At 32.4% G+C, this 20686-nt stretch overlaps 1 protein-coding gene across 7 annotated transcripts in view; it reads left to right on the plus strand.

Moving 5' to 3' along the window:
• Positions 1-20686, plus strand: part of UBR5 (ubiquitin protein ligase E3 component n-recognin 5) — a 147763-nt gene that overhangs the window by 88903 nt on the left and 38174 nt on the right. For 5 of the 7 annotated variants that reach the window (XM_074267798.1, XM_074267806.1, XM_074267821.1 and 2 more), the window contains 10 exons: positions 5173-5316; positions 5432-5543; positions 6221-6375; positions 7163-7360; positions 11920-12130; positions 12662-12788; positions 16618-16769; positions 17235-17330; positions 17729-17852; positions 20152-20249. In XM_074267798.1, the coding sequence (XP_074123899.1) occupies positions 5173-5316; positions 5432-5543; positions 6221-6375; positions 7163-7360; positions 11920-12130; positions 12662-12788; positions 16618-16769; positions 17235-17330; positions 17729-17852; positions 20152-20249 (1417 nt within the window). The remainder of the gene's footprint in view (positions 1-5172; positions 5317-5431; positions 5544-6220; positions 6376-7162; positions 7361-11919; positions 12131-12661; positions 12789-16617; positions 16770-17234; positions 17331-17728; positions 17853-20151; positions 20250-20686) is intronic. The other 2 variants (XM_074267815.1, XM_074267834.1) reach the window with 2 other exon arrangements.

A 20686-nucleotide genomic window follows, 5' to 3' on the forward strand; every position in this document is an offset into this window, starting at 1 on the left:
CTCTAAAGACTAGTGTCAAAGAGAACATTTTGCTTTACTCCATTTTTGAATTGCTTCAAATGTTTTATCTTTGAACCCAAATATCCTCCTTATACCTCTCACCTGTTAGATATTGCTATCCATCACTTATTGTTGGAAGATATGTGTTATATTACTAGTATTACTTCTCCTTGTTCTTTTCTCTAGATTTTTACATGTTCAGTGTTTGCTGAGATATGGGGGGGTGGGAGTGACATTAAGATTGATCCATAAAGACATAATCAAGGCTTAGCATAAAGAAAAATATAAATCAGTCTCTCCTGGAATAAGTAATTTATGAAATGCTTATTTGTGGTAGCATTGCACAGATATATCAAATTAAAAATGTATGCTGTCTTATTCAGTCTGCCAGTGGGTGATACTTTAAATATTAGACAAATAATAGCTTCATTAATATGAGCAAAAGGTCTATAAAATTATGGGGGGTGGGGTAGGATTTGTAAGGATAGCCCAAAGGGGGAGGGCATAGGTATCATGGAATAATATAAAGCAATAATCATGAGAACTATTTGGTACATGGTGAATAGTAGAAGGGCAGATCATTGGAACAAAATACATAAGCAAGGCTCAGAGAAAATTAACATAATATTTCAAAATTTAATTAACTCTGGAACACAGTATCTTATAGAAAATGAGCCAGGAAATAAATATAACCATGCAATTTATTTTATGTATCCCATAAGCTCTAAATATATAAAAGGTCCTGATAATAAGTAGCACATTTTTAGAATGAAACTGGTACTGTACTTTGGAATTCCAGTTAGTGAGAGAATTCATAATCAAATAATCAAATAATACATTACTTATCTTCTAGCTGTTTTCCTTACATGGCAATCTACGTACTAAATCGGCCTTTCATCATGCCTAGAATGCTCAGTACTCACCTCTATCTTACTGGCATCTTATAGTTTACTTAAAAGTTTCTTCAGGGAACCTTTTTTAGCCCTTACTTGCCCAACTACTACAAATGTGTTCTCCCTAAACTACTCTCTCTCTCTCCTCCACACCTCCCCTTACCCCCCGATAGGATATAAGGTTCTTGAGAGAAGGACTGTTTTGGTTTTGTACCCTATTCCACTTTTTGGTACATATAATGTTAATTCCTTGGCTTAAAATTTACCATAGAGGTGATGAAAAAGGAAATTAGAGAAATTTTTTATGGTTAAATTTTTAAAAGTTTTTGCAGTGTAACCTGAATAAAAAGCTCAGTTATTAAAAGTAGAAAATAATATTTGAATCAAACAGAAAATGTTAAGGATTATACCCCAGAAAATAAGTACATATTTTTTAAAGAACTGCAAATTTTCAACAACTATATTGAAATGTTTTAAGTCATTAACAAGAGAATTGTAATTTAAACAGTTTTTAGTTTTCACTTCCTATTTTCCAGTAGGTAAAGATGGTTGTAATCATTGTTGGAGGGTACTGGAGGCATAACTACCTAATATTAGTATTAGGTGTGAAATAATTAATTTTGGAAAATTGAATTTGTGAACAAATTTATTGATATCTTCATATATACTGTGACATAGCAAGCCTTTATCTCTGGGAAATCTGCCAATATAATTATAGTAGCCCAGGGAGGAGCATTTTGGTAATGGTGTAGAACAAACTGTGTAGGTGAATTTGGTAGAATAAATAATGGATTTGAGTAATCAAAGAAGCTTGGGAAAATTTATAAGGAATGCTGAAAAGTAAAGGAAGCAAACCAGAAAAAGCAACCTATAAAATAAGTACAATATTGTAAATGCCAGGTATAATGGTCCCTCTTGTCTTTGGAGAACAGATAATCAACATATCTATGTCCAGCCGAGCAGTAACAGAATGATCAACATGTCATGTATACTATCAGGATTAGGTATTTTGTTGGGTTTTTCTTTTTGATTAATTGTAGGGGAATTGCTGTATTTGGAAATGATTGATCTAAAAATAAAAGGTTTTAGTCAACTTTATAAAAGAAATATTGATGAATATTATTCAAAAGGACAAGCAGAAACTCCTTATTTCCTGTAGTAGAGAGATTGAGATGTATAATTGTAGAATGTTAAAGTAGACTACACGCACGTGTGTGCATTCCAGTGTGTTTTTATGTAACTGTTCTTTGCTACCAGGAAAGACTGTATGGGGTGGGGAATATAGGAGGAAGTGACAAATATGAAATGTTTAAAAGCCTTAATAAATGTAAAAAAATCAAACAAAAGGGATCTGACTGCATTGTTATGTAAGATAATAGCACGTTTGACTTGTGATTTTTTTGGTGTATTTTGCCCTGGTTGCTGCTAGTCTTAATTCTGAGTTTCCTAACTGTTGGGGTTATTTTAATTTAAGCATTATGGTATTATGGTTATAGAGTTGTATTTCTAGAAAAATCTTTCTCTTCTAGAAGTGCTTGTTTTCCCCCCTTAAAGTCAACTGTTTGGGTATAGTTTTGAGATTTGTTATTTTATATTCAGTCACATCTAGATTATTCAGTGACTTGCAGCCTGGAGTCAGGAAAAGCTGAGCTCAAAACCATCCTTCGACCTTTGCTAGCTTTGTGAGCCTGGGCAAGTCACTTATCTTTGTTTGTCTTCACCCAATTGTAGAAAGAAAGGCAAGCTGCCCCAGCATCTTTGCCAAGGAAACCCTTTGGATAGTATGGTCTACAGTGATTTCTTGTTGTAATTTTTTCAGTTTGGTCTAACTCTATGTATTCTTGGCTAAAATGAGTGTTTGCTGATTTATTCTCTGGGTATTGCTATTCATACCAAATCTCTGACAAACACCAATAGGGAGCAGGCTATTAAAGAAAACTAAGAAAAGGTAGGCAATTCTTACATTTGTTCTTGCTTTTCTTAACTTTGATACCCATCACTGATGGACATATCTACATTGAAGTAATATAATTTTATTATGTATTTCGAATATTTGGTTACAATTTACAATCAAGGATCCCTGAAATCTTTTAAGATGCAAAACAACTTTCTATAACATAAAGCACTCTGGACAATAAAAACTAAGATTTGAATCCTGCTTCTAACAATCATAGGCTGTGTGACCATATGTAAATTACTTTGCCCTCTCAGAGTTTAATTTATTTATCTGTAAAGCATACATTCCCTGTAATAATCACCTTTCAGGTAATCTTAGGATTATTTGTGATTATATAGTAGAATATATCCTGTATAAATCTTGTTTATACATATTTGCTTCTTGTCTCATAAGATTGATTGCTCTTTGAAGGCAAGGCCTTTTAAACTTTTTTGTTTCCCCCACATTTGACAGTGTCTAGCACATAGTAGGTGCTTACTAAAAGCTTCCTGACACATTGTTTTGAAGATAAGACATTGAACGTGAAAAACATGAACATGTGTTTACTGGATACTGAAAAACTTTCCTTTTCCTTCTCATGCTCATTTTACAGAAGAGGAAACTGAGGCAAACAGGGTTAAGTGACTTAACCAAGGTCATATAACTGGTTAGTGTCTGAGGGCATATTTGAACCGTGGAAGTTGCATCTTTCTGATTCCATGTGTAGCATTTTATTTATTATGCCACCTAGCAACCCCTTGATGCTATTTCAGCACTGAATGAAATTTTCTGAGAAATTTTGGTTATAATGGTGTTGGTAATAGTAATGATAATAATGTTTAATAGTAATGATAGCTAACATTTATATAGAGCAGGCACTATGTTAAGTGCTATATAATTAGTATCTCATTTGATCTTCACAGCAATTGTGGGAGATAGGTGCTGTTATCTCCATTTATATCCATTTTATAGTTGAGGAAACAGGGATTAAGTGACTTGTCTGGAGTCCCTGAATATCTGAGTATTTTTGAGCTTAGGTCTTCCTGTCTGTAGACCCCATGTTATCTAGCTGTCCTTTTAAGAAAGGAAAGGAAATGATTATAAACAGAAAATTTCAGTTATCCTAATTTTATCTAATTTTATTTATATCTTAGGTTTGCCCTATAATGTGATAGGCTACTGAATACAAAAGCATTGCTTTCAAAATAATTTGTTTAGGGGCAGCTAGGTAGCACAGTGGATAGAGCGCCAGCCTTGAATTCAGGAGGACCCAAGTTCAAATCTGGTCTCAGACACTTAACACTTCCTAACTGTGTGACCCTGGGCAAGTCACTTAACCCCAGCCTTGGGGGGGAGGGGCTGGGGGGATTGTTTAGCTCGAATCTTTTAAATTTTTTTGATATTTCATCATAAAATTTTTGAAATTTCTATAAAATAGTCTCTGCTGTTTGCAATAATCTTCATTGAATTTATTAAAAATTTTTGGAGGAGGTGAGGGAACCATTTTTTCTGCTTATGATTTTTATATGCTGAGTTGTCAAATTATTCTGTGTTATTCAACTTGTAAAAGGGATATTATGCTTTCATTTGAGCTTTTAAAAGGATCCATGATTACACAGATGTGATTAAAAAGCATATTGCCGATCCTTCCTCCTTTACAATTTTGATAGATGATTTTTGAGCCCTGCTATTGCAAAGCAAACCAAAAACCCTAGCCAAACAACATTTGACCAGATCTGTAATCAAAGCCTTTTGTTTACAATTTGGTAGGACCTAGGACAGTTTTTGCTTCTTTAACCATTAATTTTGAAAGCTTGTGGCTACTGACATGCCACAACAGGAAATTAAACAAGACTTCAGTGCAGGTTTACATGGTGGTATGATATATCCCTTGGTTTAAAATAAAGAATGATTATTTTTTGATTGCTTTTTAATGGAGGAAAAATAAAGCTGGTTAACTTTGTGGATTTCTTTGTTACAGTTGTTTAGTGATGGTTGAATGTCTACAATTAGACATTTAATTTTGTATTTCCATTAAGATTTCAAGAACATGAAATGTAAACTATCTGCTAGAATAATCTTAGCTTATCTGTTTAATACGTGTGTGACTAGACAACACTTTTCCTGTTTGACTTGGCTTTCTAATGTGTAAGATGGAAGAGTTTATAGAGATTTAGTTTGGAATTACAGTTTAAGCAATTTTATAGTCTTTTTTTCTTTCTTTTTATAAAAATGACAAAGAATCATAATTTCATTAATTTTCAATAGTATTAATGTGTAGCCTTTGTATATTGATTTCATCTTAGTGCTTTATTTGATATTTTTAATATATTATACACCTAGGTACTAAAAGTAGATGGTGCCTATGTTGCTGTGAAATTTCCAGGCACTTCCAGTAATACAAATTGTCAGAGCAGCTCTAGTTCAGATCCTGATCCATCTTCTCTTCTTCAAGATTGTAGGCTTCTAAGAATTGATGAATTACAGGTATGTTTGAAGTCACATTGTAGTAACTTTTTAGAAGCTATTTTTAGCTGAAGTTTTGGGTTCATCTTGTGATTGTATATTGACTCAGAAGTTTAATTTCTTTTTTACCATGTAGGTGGTCAAAACTGGTGGTACACCCAAGGTTCCAGATTGTTTCCAAAGAACCCCTAAGAAGTTGTGTATTCCTGAAAAGACAGAAATTTTAGCAGTGAATGTAGATTCAAAAGGTAAAGCTTTTGCCACCCATATATCTTTTTTATTTAGCTGTTTCAATTGCCTCTTTATTTTTTTTTCCCCTGAGGCAATTGGGGTTAAGTGACTTGCCCAGGGTCACACAGCTAGGCCATGTTAAGTGTTTGAGGCCAGATTTGAACTCAAGTCTTCCTGAATTCAGGGCTGACCCTAGCTGACCCCTGTTTTTATCTTCTTAATGCTTTTGAAGCAAGTCATTGAGAATAGTTTTGTAATATGGGGAAATAGTTCAGACTGATTTGAGGCATTCCCTAGCAATAGAGGGACAATGTAGTGAAAGGAAAATTGTAGTAGGAGTCAAGCTTGGTTGAGTTCTGACTATTAATTTTTTGGATAAGTTACTTAGTCTGAGCTTCAGTTTCTATCTTTGCAAACTGGAATATTACACACCTAAAATATCCCAAGTGGTTGTTTTCTAGATCAAGTTAGGCAATAAAAAGAGAGATAACTTTGAGATGGTATCAGTGATGATGGGTAGTTGTGGTGGTGCTATTAAATTGCTGTAAAGCCTACTGAATGTTTGCTTTTGTTTGAATTGCTTTTCATATTGACTTGCTAGAGTTTTTTTGGGTTTCTAATAAAGGTGTTGATGTTAAATAAATCAATGAATATTTGTATTTAATTTTTCTTCTTCATTTATATGATACTAAAGGTGTGCACGCTGTTTTGAAGACTGGGAATTGGGTGCGATACTGTATCTTCGACCTCGCTACAGGAAAAGCAGAACAAGAAAACAATTTTCCTACTAGCAGTATTGCCTTCCTGGGTCAGAATGAGAGGAATGTTGCTATTTTCACAGCTGGACAGGTACGAAAATGGTGAAATAGTTTAGTCAAGAGACATGGAATTTGGAACAACATAGGTACTTTATAAAGTTAATGTGGATTCAAGGTGCTTGCTTAGTAAATTGTAGCAACATTTTAAAAAGCATTCAGCCTATTTTATATGTGCTCTATGGCATCTTTGATTTAGTTCTTACCAGTTTTTCTTATTCGAAGAAAAAAATTATTTCCATCCTGTTCTCCAGTGACTTCATTTCAATAATTATAAACGCACAAATGCTAAAAATTTAAGATCCCCCTTTTCGTGTGTTCACAAGTGTCAACAGTATAAGAGACAATGAGGTGTACTGCACTTAACGTTGACTTTTTTTTTGTTTGTTTGTTTCTTTTTGGTTTTGTTTTTTACTAACTTTTATAATTATAACATTTTCTTTGACAGTACATATGCATAGGTAATTTTTTTTTTTTTTTCCCCTTAATGTTGACTTTAATGTCAACAAGAATTGGTTTAAAGTCTTGCCTCTGAAGGAGACATTCTTTCTGACCCTTGAAAAATCTCTTGGTAAATTGCAGGGAATGTGCCGACCTCTACTGACAGTGAAAGTGCCTAGCCCAGGACATTTCTGACCCAAGTTAAATTACTGTTCTTATCCCCTTCTTGTCCTTAGCATATTTTAGTATCAGAACTTTTACATTCATTTTAATATTAAATTTTAAGTTAAGCCTAATAAAACCTAATTTAAGGTTGTTTTTTTGTTTGTTTTTTGTTTTCTTTTTGTTTTTCTTCTTTTTTTCGTATTTCCACAATACAGGAATCACCCATTATTCTTAGAGATGGGAATGGTACGATCTATCCTATGGCAAAAGATTGTATGGGAGGAATAAGGGATCCTGATTGGCTTGATCTTCCACCTATCAGTAGTCTTGGAATGGGGGTGCATTCTTTAACAAATCTTCCTGCTAATTCAACCATCAAAAAGAAAGCTGCTATTATCATCATGGCTGTAGAGGTAATATTTCATTTTCTTTTTTATGAAGTATTTCTTGTAAAATTTAAAGACATTCCCCTGACCCAGCACATTCTTTATTTTCTTTGGTTTGCCATTTTTGCCTTTGTAGAAGCAGTGCGATGTATTGCTTTGTTGAAATAGTTGCTTTGTGTGACAATGACATCCTTTGCAAAGGTTTGAAGTTAATTTAAATCTGGCCAACAGTTTGAGAAAGGACTTGATTATCAGAATAAAATCTTGTAACTAAGTTGTGAATAATTGTTGAAATTGAGATATAAATTAGAATTTGTTGTAGTACATCCATAGAAATAATTTTGACATTTTAGTATGTTATAACAAGTCTTCATTTGTAGAACATAACCTCCCTTCCTCTGCAAACTTTGAATAAGTTAACATTTAGATGTTCAAATCTGGCAGTACCAATTTCTACGTATTCTTATATTCCAACTATATTAGTATCCTTTTAACCTAATATCATAGGCCACTAGGCTTTTTATCTATATGAATCTCACAGGTAATTGATATTTACCCCATTGAGAATCATTTTATGGATAGAAATATATCTAAGGATATTATGGAACTACTCTTTCATCAGAACTACATTGCACTATTTATTTAGCCTTTTCTTGGTGACTCATTCTCTTATGACTATCAGTTCAATTTTTTGTATATGTCCTTGAGGCATCTCACTTCATTGTACAAGCATATATTTCAGGGGCTTTTGAGGTCTTGGGACCTGTACTGATAAATTTGTTTATCTGCCTTTGATTGCTTTTATTTTTTCATTTTAAATCTTAGCAATTTTTTACATCCTTTTCTTAAATATTCATGCCCACTTTTAATTTGCTTTGGGTTGAAAAATCCAATTGTCATGTCTATTAGAGTTGCCTAATAAATAGACTTTGAGTAACCATGAATGTAGTCTCTCATAATAATATTCACAAGCTTTTGTTCGGAGGACTTTGAGATCCTTTTCCCCAATGAATTTTTTTTTTTTTTTTTTTTTTTTTATTGTTACCTGGATTTTGACTCTCAAATATTAAGGTTTCTTAGAAACGGTATGTAATGTATTTTCTCTTTAACTAGTTTAAGTTTTCAAAAAGAAGTCTCCTAAGTGTATCATTTGATAAAAATTCATCTGAGGAACATGCATAACAAATAAAGAATAGTCAAGTAGTATTTAGTGATTTTTATTGTATTTAAGCTAGCAAATCTACCACCCCATTTCCAGGTACCATATTTTGCCAGAGATGTATTAAATTTGTTTTGGAATACTTAGATTGTCTGTTTTGATTTGGTGGTGGGTTTGGGAGGGGTTTTTGGTGGGGGGAGGGGAATTTCACACTTTTCTCTGGTTCTGTCTTTTTTATTAGTAATTTTAATCTTGGGTGTAAGAAATAATAAAAAGAATTTTTATGAATAATATTTGGTCTGTTTCTTTTACAAAGAGTCATAACTTAAGTTTCTGCTAAATAATGAAGCATTTACAATTATCTTCCACGAGCTTCAAATTGAACACTTTTTTTTTTTTTTTTTTTTAATAAAACAATTCATTTATTCAACTGTCAGTTAAATGCTTATTGAATATCCAACAATGTATGGTTCATTTTAGAAGTAGGAAGTAGTATAGAAGTTTTTACATTTCAGAATGCCTCAGATTTACTGTTTAAATATATTAGCTTGTGTCAGAGTAGTCTTGAAATATAGTAGGAAAGCTTGTAAGCACTTGTTGGGTTGAGTATTTGGGAATCTCCTGACCTTTTGGCCTTATTTTGGATGTGACCAATTATAGTTTGTTTAAAGGTCTTGAATCTTTATCTTAGACCACACTGGGGCCTCTTGCAGTTGAGCAAGTGCTCATTTGGCAGTACTAGCTGGTGTATCAAATGATCTGATTATTGTGTTGTGTTATTTGCTGCCACTAAATATGGTAGGGTATTTAAAATATTGGAGAGACATCACAGTGACTTAGATGCTTTTCAGTATTTTTATAATTCCTAGATAATTATTAAGTGGAAAAGAAATTTTAATTAAAAGGAATTTGTAAAAGTTGTTTTAGCTTTTCTATGCCCCATAGAAAGAATTGGACTTTTACCTTCTGAATCTGTTTTCTGCTACTTTTAGCATTCCTTTTAGAGCTGGAAGGAATTTCAAAGCCATCTAGATCAAACTTTTTTTAAGAAGAGAGATCTGAGGCCTAGGAGGTTAAATCACTTGCCAAAGGTCAGATAAAAATAGTGACAGAGCCAGGAGAATCCATATTGTCTAATGCTAAATCCCATAGGCTTAGGAGAATGTGTTTAGCAAGTAATTACTTAAGTATTCTGAGCTTCTTTGAACAGTGAAGTGTATTGGTTGTCGCTAATGGATAAGCCTTCTACCTGATTTTTGGCGAGTTGAAATTTATGCCTAGATCACAGGTCATGTGCAGTATATTGTGTTTTGGGTATCCCCCACTGTCTGTCCTATAGAGACAGCCCTCCAATTTCTCTTGCAGCAGGAAACACATGCTTTTCCTATGGCTCTTCCTGGTCTGGACAAAGAGAATTAAAGAACCAGGTTAGGGATAGAGGGACACTCTCCCATCCTCCCAGCTTCTGTCATCTTCCAGAGGAATCAGGTCTGAAACGTAACTCTGTCTTTTTTGACGGTGCTTACTATTGCCTAGAAGCTACTTATCTCCCCTTCCCACAATCCCCATACCCTCAAATTGCAGATTGTCAATTATTTCCCCAGTTAGGTTATAAATTGTTTGAGGATAGGAATTATACTCTTGTATTTCCCCCATCCCAACACTTAGAACTGTGATTTGCCATAGTAGACATTCAGTAAATAATGTTTATTTTTGACTTAATAATAATAACCATTTCTGCAGATACTTTTGTTTATTATAACATTTTTTCATTCATTAATTAGGAATTAGTATTTCTTATTTTTTTACCAACGTTTGAACTTTTTCCACTGTTTTTCACTTAATTGTCCTAACTTGTAAGTAACTGTTGATGAGGTTAAATTAAGGATAGATTTTTTAGGGAAGGGAATGTTTTAATTTTTGTTATATCTCCCCCATTGCTAAGCATAGTGCCCTGTTTTTTTTTAAAAGTCATTAAGAATTATTTGTTGAATTTCTCAATCTGGTGTTCATGCTTGCTGACATTCTACAAGAAAGGAGAATCTGTTTAGATATTTTAAATAGAAACCTATCTCTAGAAGTATTTTGCTTGACAAGTTTCTTGGCAACATGTAAAATACCTAAATGTTGAGTTTGCTTACATCTTTGTTTCATTCCAGCAATCATTTAAAAAATTTGTAATTAAAGTGGATAAGATCTGAAGATTTTAGATTCTTTTTTGGAATTTCTAGTATAAGGCAAAAATGTTTAATGTTTTGGAGGATTGATACTAGAAGTCTAATTAAAATCATTAAATCTCTATAGATTTGGCTATGATTGAAATTCCAGCACCCCTCCATTCATGCTTCCTTTGATATTGTTGAAAGTTCAAATATTTAATTCTTTAAAGTATTTGTCCCTTGGGCTCTTAGTAAGGGCTACACTTTTAAATAAATCTAATCAATGTTAATTAAAGAAAAAAATAGTTTACTAAATAAAATGAAATCAAAACAAGTTGCAGTAAGTTTCAAATTGAAGCCAATTATTTGGAACACCGGAACTAAATGTCTGAGCTACTAAATCTGAACATCAAAACTCCTGTATATCAGTTATTGTAAAGCCTCCCAGGGCTATCATGGCCCAATTTAAAAAGCACTTCATATGGATTCCAAAACTGGGTTCAATTCTAGGCCTTGCCATTCATTCTCCATGTAACCTTGTCTTCCTCTCTGATTCAGTTCCCCCATTTATAAATAAAGCAGTTGTGCTTCATGATTTCTCCTGATTCATAGAAGTAGGTGATTGGAAGATCCTGTCTTTGTCTTTTCTCTGACTGAGCCCTTGTTGAGTCATTTTTCAGGGAGAGTTCCAAAATGTCTGGTAAAGTAGCATTGTTATCAGTGAGGTATACTGTTTGTTGTTAATGACAAGGGCGTTCATAATAACAGGAAGGTAATAGATAGAAAACAACCAAAGAAAGAAAGCATAGTGTTGTGGAGATGTTTAATGACAACTTTAAAGCCACTCATGGTATCATGGCCCTTTTTATAATTAAGGACATGGAGTATTTTGTTTATTCTAGAGCTGATTAAGCAAATGCATCAAAATGGTTAAGATCATTTTGGTACTTGAAAGGGGAGGGGCAGGAAGTCCAGAAAAGAAAATCATGTGGAACAGATTAGTCACTTTAGATGTCAGATAAACAAGGTATCACTGTAATAACTGAATATACATGAGACACCATTTTTAGTGATCTTAACCTTTTATCAGTATTAAGTTTTTCCCCCTAACATCATTAGGGAAAAGATTGATTTTTTTTTTTTTTAAATGTGTGTGAGGGAATTTCCTGGTACTTACAGCAGTTTATATTCATTTCTAGATGTGATCTAAAATTTTAGTACTTGGTACTTAATGTAATCATCATTTTTTATTTCTTATTTGAGTACAGAAACAAACCTTAATGCAGCATATTCTCCGATGTGACTATGAGGCCTGTCGACAGTATCTTTTGAATCTTGAGCAAGCAGTTGTTTTGGATCAGAATCCACAGATCCTGCAGACATTCCTCAGTCATAGATGTGATGGAAATCGTAATATTTTGCATGCTTGTGTATCTGTATGCTTTCCAACCAGCAACAAAGAAACCAAGGAAGAAGAAGGTAAGTTTAAAAACTACCTAAAAGGTAAAGATTATCTATCTTATCTAATAAAAAGGTATTTAATAGTAGTAGCTTTAAATTTAGGAGGGAAAAAATAATGATTTGTTTATATGTTTATGAATACTTCAATTTATACTTATTGTGTACTTGACAGCCAGTGAATACCAGTGATATCTATCATTGCTGCCTGGCTTTATTACAGAAAATTTTTAAAGTTCAAACTCATTGGTATTGAAATTACTTTGATTGGAAAATGTTATAGTAGTTGTAATATGTTTATTAAGCACATCATCCTTACTACCTTGAGAATATTCAGGGGATAAATTTCTGAATGTTAGTGTTTCATTAAAACATAAATATTAATTAACATTACAGTTATTCTTAACTGGATGTTATTTCCTAAAAAATAGAAGCATTTCCTATTTTTATTATATTAGATTGATTTTTAAATTTAATAAATAAAAGTATTAGCTATAGTTAATTACAATTTTATCTTTTGCCTCTCGTACCAAATGTTTTCTTATGTTTCAGAAGCAGAGCGCTCTGAAAGAAATACATTTGCAGAAAGACTTTCAGCAGTTGAGGCTATTGCAAATGCCATATCTGTGGTTTCAAGTAATGGCCCAGGTAATCGGACTGGATCATCAAGTAGCCGAAGGTAAAGTGATTTTCAACCAGAAATTTTGATTTAGAGAACAGAAAAATAGAAACAAATAGTATTGTATTTTTTTAAAAAACTGTTTGAAACTGTAATTAGTTTTACCATAGAAAGGAATGTCTGACATGATTGAGAGCAACCTTATTTGCAGGCACTATTCTTACCACTTACCACCCCCATTCCTCCCTCCTTCCAAAAAAAGTCCCAAACTTAATAATCTAGTGCCTTTTTAATCCTGATATAATCCAACACACTAAATTAGTCATTGTTGCACAGGAGAATTAGATATCAAATTGAAAAGAACTCCCATTATTTATTCTTTTATGCGCATCCTACGTCTTTGTTAACATATCCTGTTAATGAAAACAAATACTAGGAAAATTTACTTAATTTAGCTCTTTAGTTATGCAAAAACTATTCACTCCATATTAGTATCTCTAAGTTGTGAGATGTGTTTCATGGTTTAAAAAAAAAGTTCTGATTACTGGTGTGCCTGCCACTATAAAACATAAGGAATTAAACCTCTGTTTAAAATTTTTAATTCCCTAATTGTATCACAAACCCAGTCCCTACAAATAAAGCTTTTAGGTACAAAAAGAAATAAACAACACCCATTTATGCCTTCATGTAAGCATGGGTAGGTTTGTGTGTCATGCACACACATTTACTAAATTTTCCTTACAACAATCCTATGAAATAGATAGTGAAAGATATGAAATAGATAGTGAAAATCTTATCCTCATTTTTTCAGGTGAGCAAACTGAATCTCAAGTAGCTTATGTGGTTTACTGCCCCATCCTCCACTTGTTTCCCTCATTCTTCATTCTTTAGTTCCCTGCCAGACTCCCAGAAATTTAAGAGGAGCAAGTCGTATAATTCCACATCCATTGCTCTTTCCACTACTACACTATCTCTGTGTCGCACATTAGGACTTCAGTATGAGGCACAGAAAGTAAAATGTACAAAATAAAAACTATTTTGATTTTTGTCTTCAACTTAACGCTTAGAATTCTACTAGGTTAAAGGAAAGATTTGGGTCCAAAATTTATAGTAAAGTTATTCAGAAGTTTAGTATTGGAATTATTTCGATCATTTTACTTCCTCGGGGAAGATCCTGATGCAAATCAAGTTGGCTTCTCTGATATGGTTGGTCCAAATACCACTGCTGCCATCCTTTGTTCATGTGAGGAATATTTTGAAGGCAAAACACTAAAAGGAGCTTCAGGAGGGGGTAATGAATGGCTCACAGAAATAATTTGCAGTATAAGCTCCTTTGAGGAATTTGCTGAAGATATTACTGGAGTTCTTTAAACCAGTTTCAAAATCAGGGCTGTCTGTTGAAACAGATGAAAGCACAGGAATCTTAATCAACGTCTGTCAATAGGAAATCCACAGACTTCATTGATGTCATCATGTAGCCAACAATGGATTATATGAGTTTCCCCTTGATGTGTATGCAGGTTTGAGAATCATGAGCTGTATGCCCAAAACTGATGCACTCTCAGTGTAAAATAATATTATATTCCTTCAGATGATGATTTACCTCAAGTTTTGTTATGTGACTGGATAGGTCCTGAGTACAAAGGGCAGATTTAGTGGAAAACATGATTGATGCATCTGATTGCAGGTGTATTTACTCTAGAGATTGTTAATCTCGAAGACACATGACCTTCGCTTTTTTGTCACAGTGGTGTATTTGAACCATGACTGGATACTAAGGCTTCTGTAGTATGGATATAACGTGGTTACAAAGAGGAAATTACACCATCCTTGAATTCTTCCATATTGTCAGAACATACGATGACTGCAGGCAAGCCTATAAGAAGAAAACTCAAAACTCTGAATCTTAGCAGCCAAGATGGTATCTCCTCAGTATAATCCTCAGCCACTGAGGATCCAGGTGAATCTTCATGAATTGTGTACAACGTCTTGAAGAATAATTTTCTTTTTTAAGAATCTGTAAGAGGACCTGGGCATTCTGTTAAAATCTTTACCCAAAAGAAAATGAAGAAAAGAGGCTAAGGACAATTTAAAATTTAAAAAAACAAACAAAAAAAAAAAACCATAGGGGAAGGGATGACTTCTTGTCCCTCTCTTTTATAGGCATTTGACTACATCAGAACAACAAAAGTGGGAATTTACAAGTTCTTGATTTGTAAGCTTCATACATTCTTCACACACTCTTAAGCATTTTTCTTGTTGATAAAATATCATGTATTTGCTATATGTGAATCAGATATGCAGTACTTCCTAGTTATATTGTTCATTGTATCTTGAGGCATTTGAAAGACACCAAGTGTCTACTTCTAATAAGTTAAAATTGTAAAATTGTCATTGTTTAAAAAAAAAAAAACAGTAGATAAATATTGTCCTGATAGTGTCCTAGTTATAGAGCTGTGATACCTATCTAGAATTTCTGTGTAAGTATTTTACTTAGTAAGGAATTGAGGTCATCTGGATTTATTGACGTTACTTCTTATATTGTCTTTATGTTGTCTTAAGATCACAATTCAATCATTTAAAAAACAAGATATGTTACAGAAGCATTGTTTCCTTCACAGAAGATATTAACCACTGAGTTCCTTTTATGCATGTTTTAAATTATTAACTTTGCATGCATACTTCCATGTAACTTCAGAATATGTGTGTGTATATTTACACACATATACATAATATTCACACATATATACATACATGAAAACATAATGAAATGTTACAGAAGGTGTTTTTTTCAAAATTTGGCAACAATGAGAATTTCTGTAAGAATTTTTTAATTTATGGTGGTGTAATGGGAGATTTGTATGTGGTCTCAACATAAAATACCATTACAAATGATATTTCTATTTTAAAATGTTAATGTCAGAAGAACATATTCCACATATGTTTGTTGCCTAGCCCTTTAGATTGACTTTGTGTCATTCTGTAAAGCTATAGAGATTTTAAAGATCATAAGGATTTTGCTGTTTATAATAGATTAATTAGTTCTAAATATTTGGAGCCTTTGTGATTATATTAATTTTTTCTTTGGGGAATTATGTTTATACAATTTCAGTTTTGTAGAGCAAGTACTAAAAATAATAGCATTTAAAATATACTTCAAAAATCTAATTTCTTTGATCATTGCCTTGTGATTGGAATTGTATAAGCTCAACTAAGCTTCCTTATAGAAAATTGAACAAAATTTTTTAAAAATAATTTTTCCCCATCATTGTTGAGTTATTTTTAGAACACAAAGATGTGGTAAGTGTTATATAATTTCATAAAACTAGATTAGATAGAAACATTTTCCCTGTTGTACTTAGTTATAAAGCAAGGGAGATGGTAGACTACATCTTTTGCATCTTTTTCACTTTTCTTGAAGTTGTAAAAGGAGTTTTTAATTATAATCCCTTATGTTCTATTTAATATGGGAGCATGGCATAGTGGTTTTAACTGGAAACTAGGCTCTTATTTCCGCACATTCTCTCTTGCTCTGTGAATCAATCTAGAAGCATCATATGACATAATGGGAAAAACACAAGTCTAGATACTAGGAGACCTAGCTTCTTTTCCTAACTCTGCCACTAACTTGCTGTATGAGCAAAGCACTTAGTCCTTTTAGTCTCAACTTTTCTCCTGCAAAATTATGCTTCGGACTAGAAAAGGACTAGAAAGTTTCTTTCCAGCTCTGACATTTTATGTACTTTTAGAGTTTTCTTAAACTGGAATAATCCTTATTTGTAGAGTATCTTTTGAACTTCGAAGAAAAAAAAGTAATGTGTATTCATTAAGTCGTAGTTTGACAGCCAGATATTAGCATTCACCTCTTTTCTTATCTGGTTGTTTCTAGTATGAGACTAAGGGAAATGATGAGACGTTCCTTAAGAGCAGCGGGTTTGGGTAGACATGAAGCTGGAGCTTCATCTAGTGACCATCAAGATCCAGTTTCTCCCCCAATAGCTCCGCCCAGTTGGGTTCCTGACCCTCCTGCCATGGATCCTGGTAAGAGCTCTTATTTTTGTATAGTATTTAATACAAGATATTTAAAGAAATTAATGTCCTCTCTAGAGTAAAGAATGTCATTGATTTATGTTATGTTAAAACATAACAGTTTTAGTAATCTAGCTACCAAATAATTTCTATGAGAAAGGGATTAAGTTTAAAATTTATTAAAATGCTAGAAATAGATTTTTTTAAAAGCCCTTCAAGCATCACTTCTTTATTAGGATATTTTCTTTATATTTTTTCTGAAAAAGTTAAGCCCTTTATATGTAAGTAAATCAAAATAGTAATTAATCTAAGTGGATTCATTTTATTGTATTTTTTTTTTTTTTAATCCATTTTGACCTGACTCGTCCACTGGCTAGCACTAAAAAGCCAAAAAGCCTTAAGGTCAATTAAGAGAACAATTTGTTAGGGATATGTTTTATATAATGATGTACATCCTGCTGTTCTGTTTACTGAAAGATGGTGACATTGATTTTATCCTGGCCCCCGCTGTGGGATCTCTTACCACAGCAGCGACTGGCACTGGTCAAGGACCAAGCACCTCCACCATCCCAGGTGAGAATCCACTGTTTATCTGCATAGGCATTATAAAAAACAAAGAGGGTTCACTTTGCATATAGGTTTCTAAATATACATAAATATTAGTAGTTCTCTTGTCTTGATTGGAAAAGTTTCTAATCTCCTCTAAATTAACATTTTACACTCCAGCAAAAATGGGGCATGTATGTAGATATTAGAATTTATTCAGGTTTGTAAAAGTATTCTGAACTTAAGAAAATTCTTTTAATGAAAATAACTTATTACTAATACTAGTTTTTTTTTTGTTTTGTTTTGTTTTTTTTTTTTTTTTTTTTTCCCTGTAAAATATATAAAACTTAATATATAATTGTGGGTTATATTTTATATAACATAGATTTTGCTATTTTGTTACAAATCTCATCTTTTAATTACAGGTCCTTCCACAGAGCCATCTGTAGTAGAGTCAAAGGATCGAAAAGCAAATGCTCACTTTATCCTAAAATTGTTATGTGACAGTGTTGTTCTACAGCCTTATTTAAGAGAACTCCTCTCTGCTAAGTAAGATATTTTAATTTTAACTCTTTAAAATGTCTTCATATGAAATATTAAGTTTTTGTATTTTTTTTATAAAAATTTCTAATCTTGTATTTCTATTATGCTTCTCCTGTCTTTTGTTCAGAATTGTTATTTTCTTTCCATTATTTTTTTTTATGTACATTTAAAAATCCAAATTAATTTGTTTATTATCAGAAGCAAATTAGTCAGGGCTTATCTGCCAATTCAAAAACCTCATAATACATAAAACATTACAAATCTTAGTCTGCATGTGACTTCTGCATTCGTCATATAATCATAAAGATTTGTTTCTCATATGTATTGAAATTAGTGTCACTGAAGCATGTGACAAGTCAGGATTGCCCATTTCTTTTTGGCCAGCAACTAAAAAACTGTCTTTTTTTTTAATTTAGTGGATAGAATCTTGTCTCAGTAGCATATAAGTTTTATTTGCTAGGATCATGAGCATGGTTATAATTCTATCTTCAGATTTCATGCTTCTGATTTTCAATTCTACCTCTGCTTCTGAGTGTGATAGTGGGCAAGTTGCTTGTCTTAATATGGATCTTGGTATTTTTCCCTTAAAATTAATGAACTAGATTACATTACTTATACGGTTCCTTTGCTGACTTGAACTGTGATTGTAGAAAACATGATTTTTGTGTGTTCACTGCCCTTCTTAATGGCAACAGTTACCTTTAAACTTTAAAGATAGTTGTCTGCTTTAGACCCTTTATAACTCAGATAAACTTGACTGTTGACCTGCATTATGACAAACATACAAGAATACATATAAATATGTAGACATCTCAGTCAGGAAATATGTTTGCTATGTTGTAGGCACTAATTGTTGGGGATACAAATATAAAAAATGAAACTATGTTAAGTTTTTCATGAAAGAGAAGTAGTATATGAGGTAACATGGTAGCTAGAATGTTACCCTTAAGAAGACCTGAGTTCAAATGTTGCCTTAAATATTAGGTAGGCAAGTCATTTGAATAAAACTAAGCAAAGAAAAGTTAAGTGATAATTGATATTGAGTATTGAATACTTCACATAATTGTGAGCATCAAATGAGAGTTATGAATGTAAAGTTCTTTGCAAATATTTCATATGATATACAAAAGCTGGGTATATAGAAAATAAGATAAAGTAGTTGGAGGTCAATAACAACTTTGGGAGAGCAAAAAAAATGCTTCATTTAGATGGTGGTGCTTGATCTGTGTGTAAAATAAAGAAGAGAGATTCTATAAGAAAGAAATGAAGTGGCAGTCTACTTTTATGTATACAGAAACAGTGCATATTTCTATTTCTACATTTTCTTGAATCTAATTTTATATTCAAACTGATATTTTAGCATATGTTTTTAATATACTTATAACAGAGTGTTCTTTGATATTTAGGTTCTCATTCCCTTTATTTAAAAAAAAAATCCCAGCACTGAATTATTTTCACTTTAATTTGGTGGTGGAAACTTGAATTTTTTGTCATAATGTCACCAATATTAAAATTGGTGTGGAGAGTTAATATTGTTATTTTTGTTACTAATTTTACACCTATGCACAAAACCATGGCGTTCAACTCTTAACAGTAGGAAAAATACTGACTTAGAATCACTTGGTTTTTGCTGTACTTTAATTTCCTCATTTGTTAAACGAGGGGATAGGAATCTGAAATTGTTCCATCAGATCTAATCCTAAATCTTACAAGCTTCATGTTAGCCATATTAAGTTCAAGTAGATGTTCATTAGAATGGAATTATTTAAATCCCAGTTTGAGATGTGGTATGTGATGAGAGCCTGGAAGATGATCTGTACAAAATCTTTATTTCTGTCATAGTAATTATTGCAGCTGTATTAAATTTCTGAATGGGAATACAGAGAAGGTGGCAAATAATTTAGCTCTAGTCTTTGAAGAAAAAGAAAAAAAGGCCTGTACCTTCCATGTCTACATTTTTAAGTTGAATTAATAGCTATGATAATGAGTCATCAAATCCAAAGAAGAAGAAAGGGTATTAACTATTTAAGTATTAGCTATTAATTATTAACTATTATTTAGTTATTAAAGCATATTATTTTCCTATGAATAGTTAAATACTTTATTTGTATAGTTTTGTTAACATTAACTGTTGTTGCTTTTTTAATCTTTGAATCTCTATTGTGTGGGTAGTAGGCATTTAATATGTATGATTTGAATTTAATTCTTTGGATTCAATTGAATTTGAATGAAATTTTTTTGAGAAATCAAATGTTTCGAAAATTAGTAGGAATAGTTTTATAATGTTAAATTCTTCTTATCCCAGGGATGCAAGAGGTATGACACCATTTATGTCAGCAGTAAGTGGCCGAGCTTACCCTGCTGCAATCACTATCTTAGAAACAGCACAGAAAATTGCAAAAGGTAAATTTTTTTAATTTCCTAAATATACTGAGTTATGAATGTTCTTGTTTCTCCTGTATCCTTAAGATAACATGTTTATTACATTATGTTCTCTTTTGCATGATTCCTTTTGTGTATTCCAAAAATACACAAAAGAGGAATACACCTCTTCCTCCTTTTAATAATAAAGGTGGGGGAAGGAGTACTAGTTAAGCAAAACTAATGCAAAAAACAAACAAATTAAACTATTAATAGTTAAAATTAACTTCCAGAAAAATCCTCAGTATTATGTCAAATATCAAAAATCCATTTGTGTAATATTTATTCTTTCACCTATGTATTTAAAGCACAGAAACAGGAGCACAAAAACTCCATACTAAAGTGTTGCTCATCTAAATATTAAGGATCTTTCAGTCTTTTGCAGCTTATACATTATCTTTAGTAATCTCTATTTAGAC

Source organism: Sminthopsis crassicaudata, chromosome 1 (assembly GCF_048593235.1).
Source record: "Sminthopsis crassicaudata isolate SCR6 chromosome 1, ASM4859323v1, whole genome shotgun sequence".
Taxonomy (NCBI): Eukaryota; Metazoa; Chordata; class Mammalia; order Dasyuromorphia; family Dasyuridae; genus Sminthopsis; species Sminthopsis crassicaudata.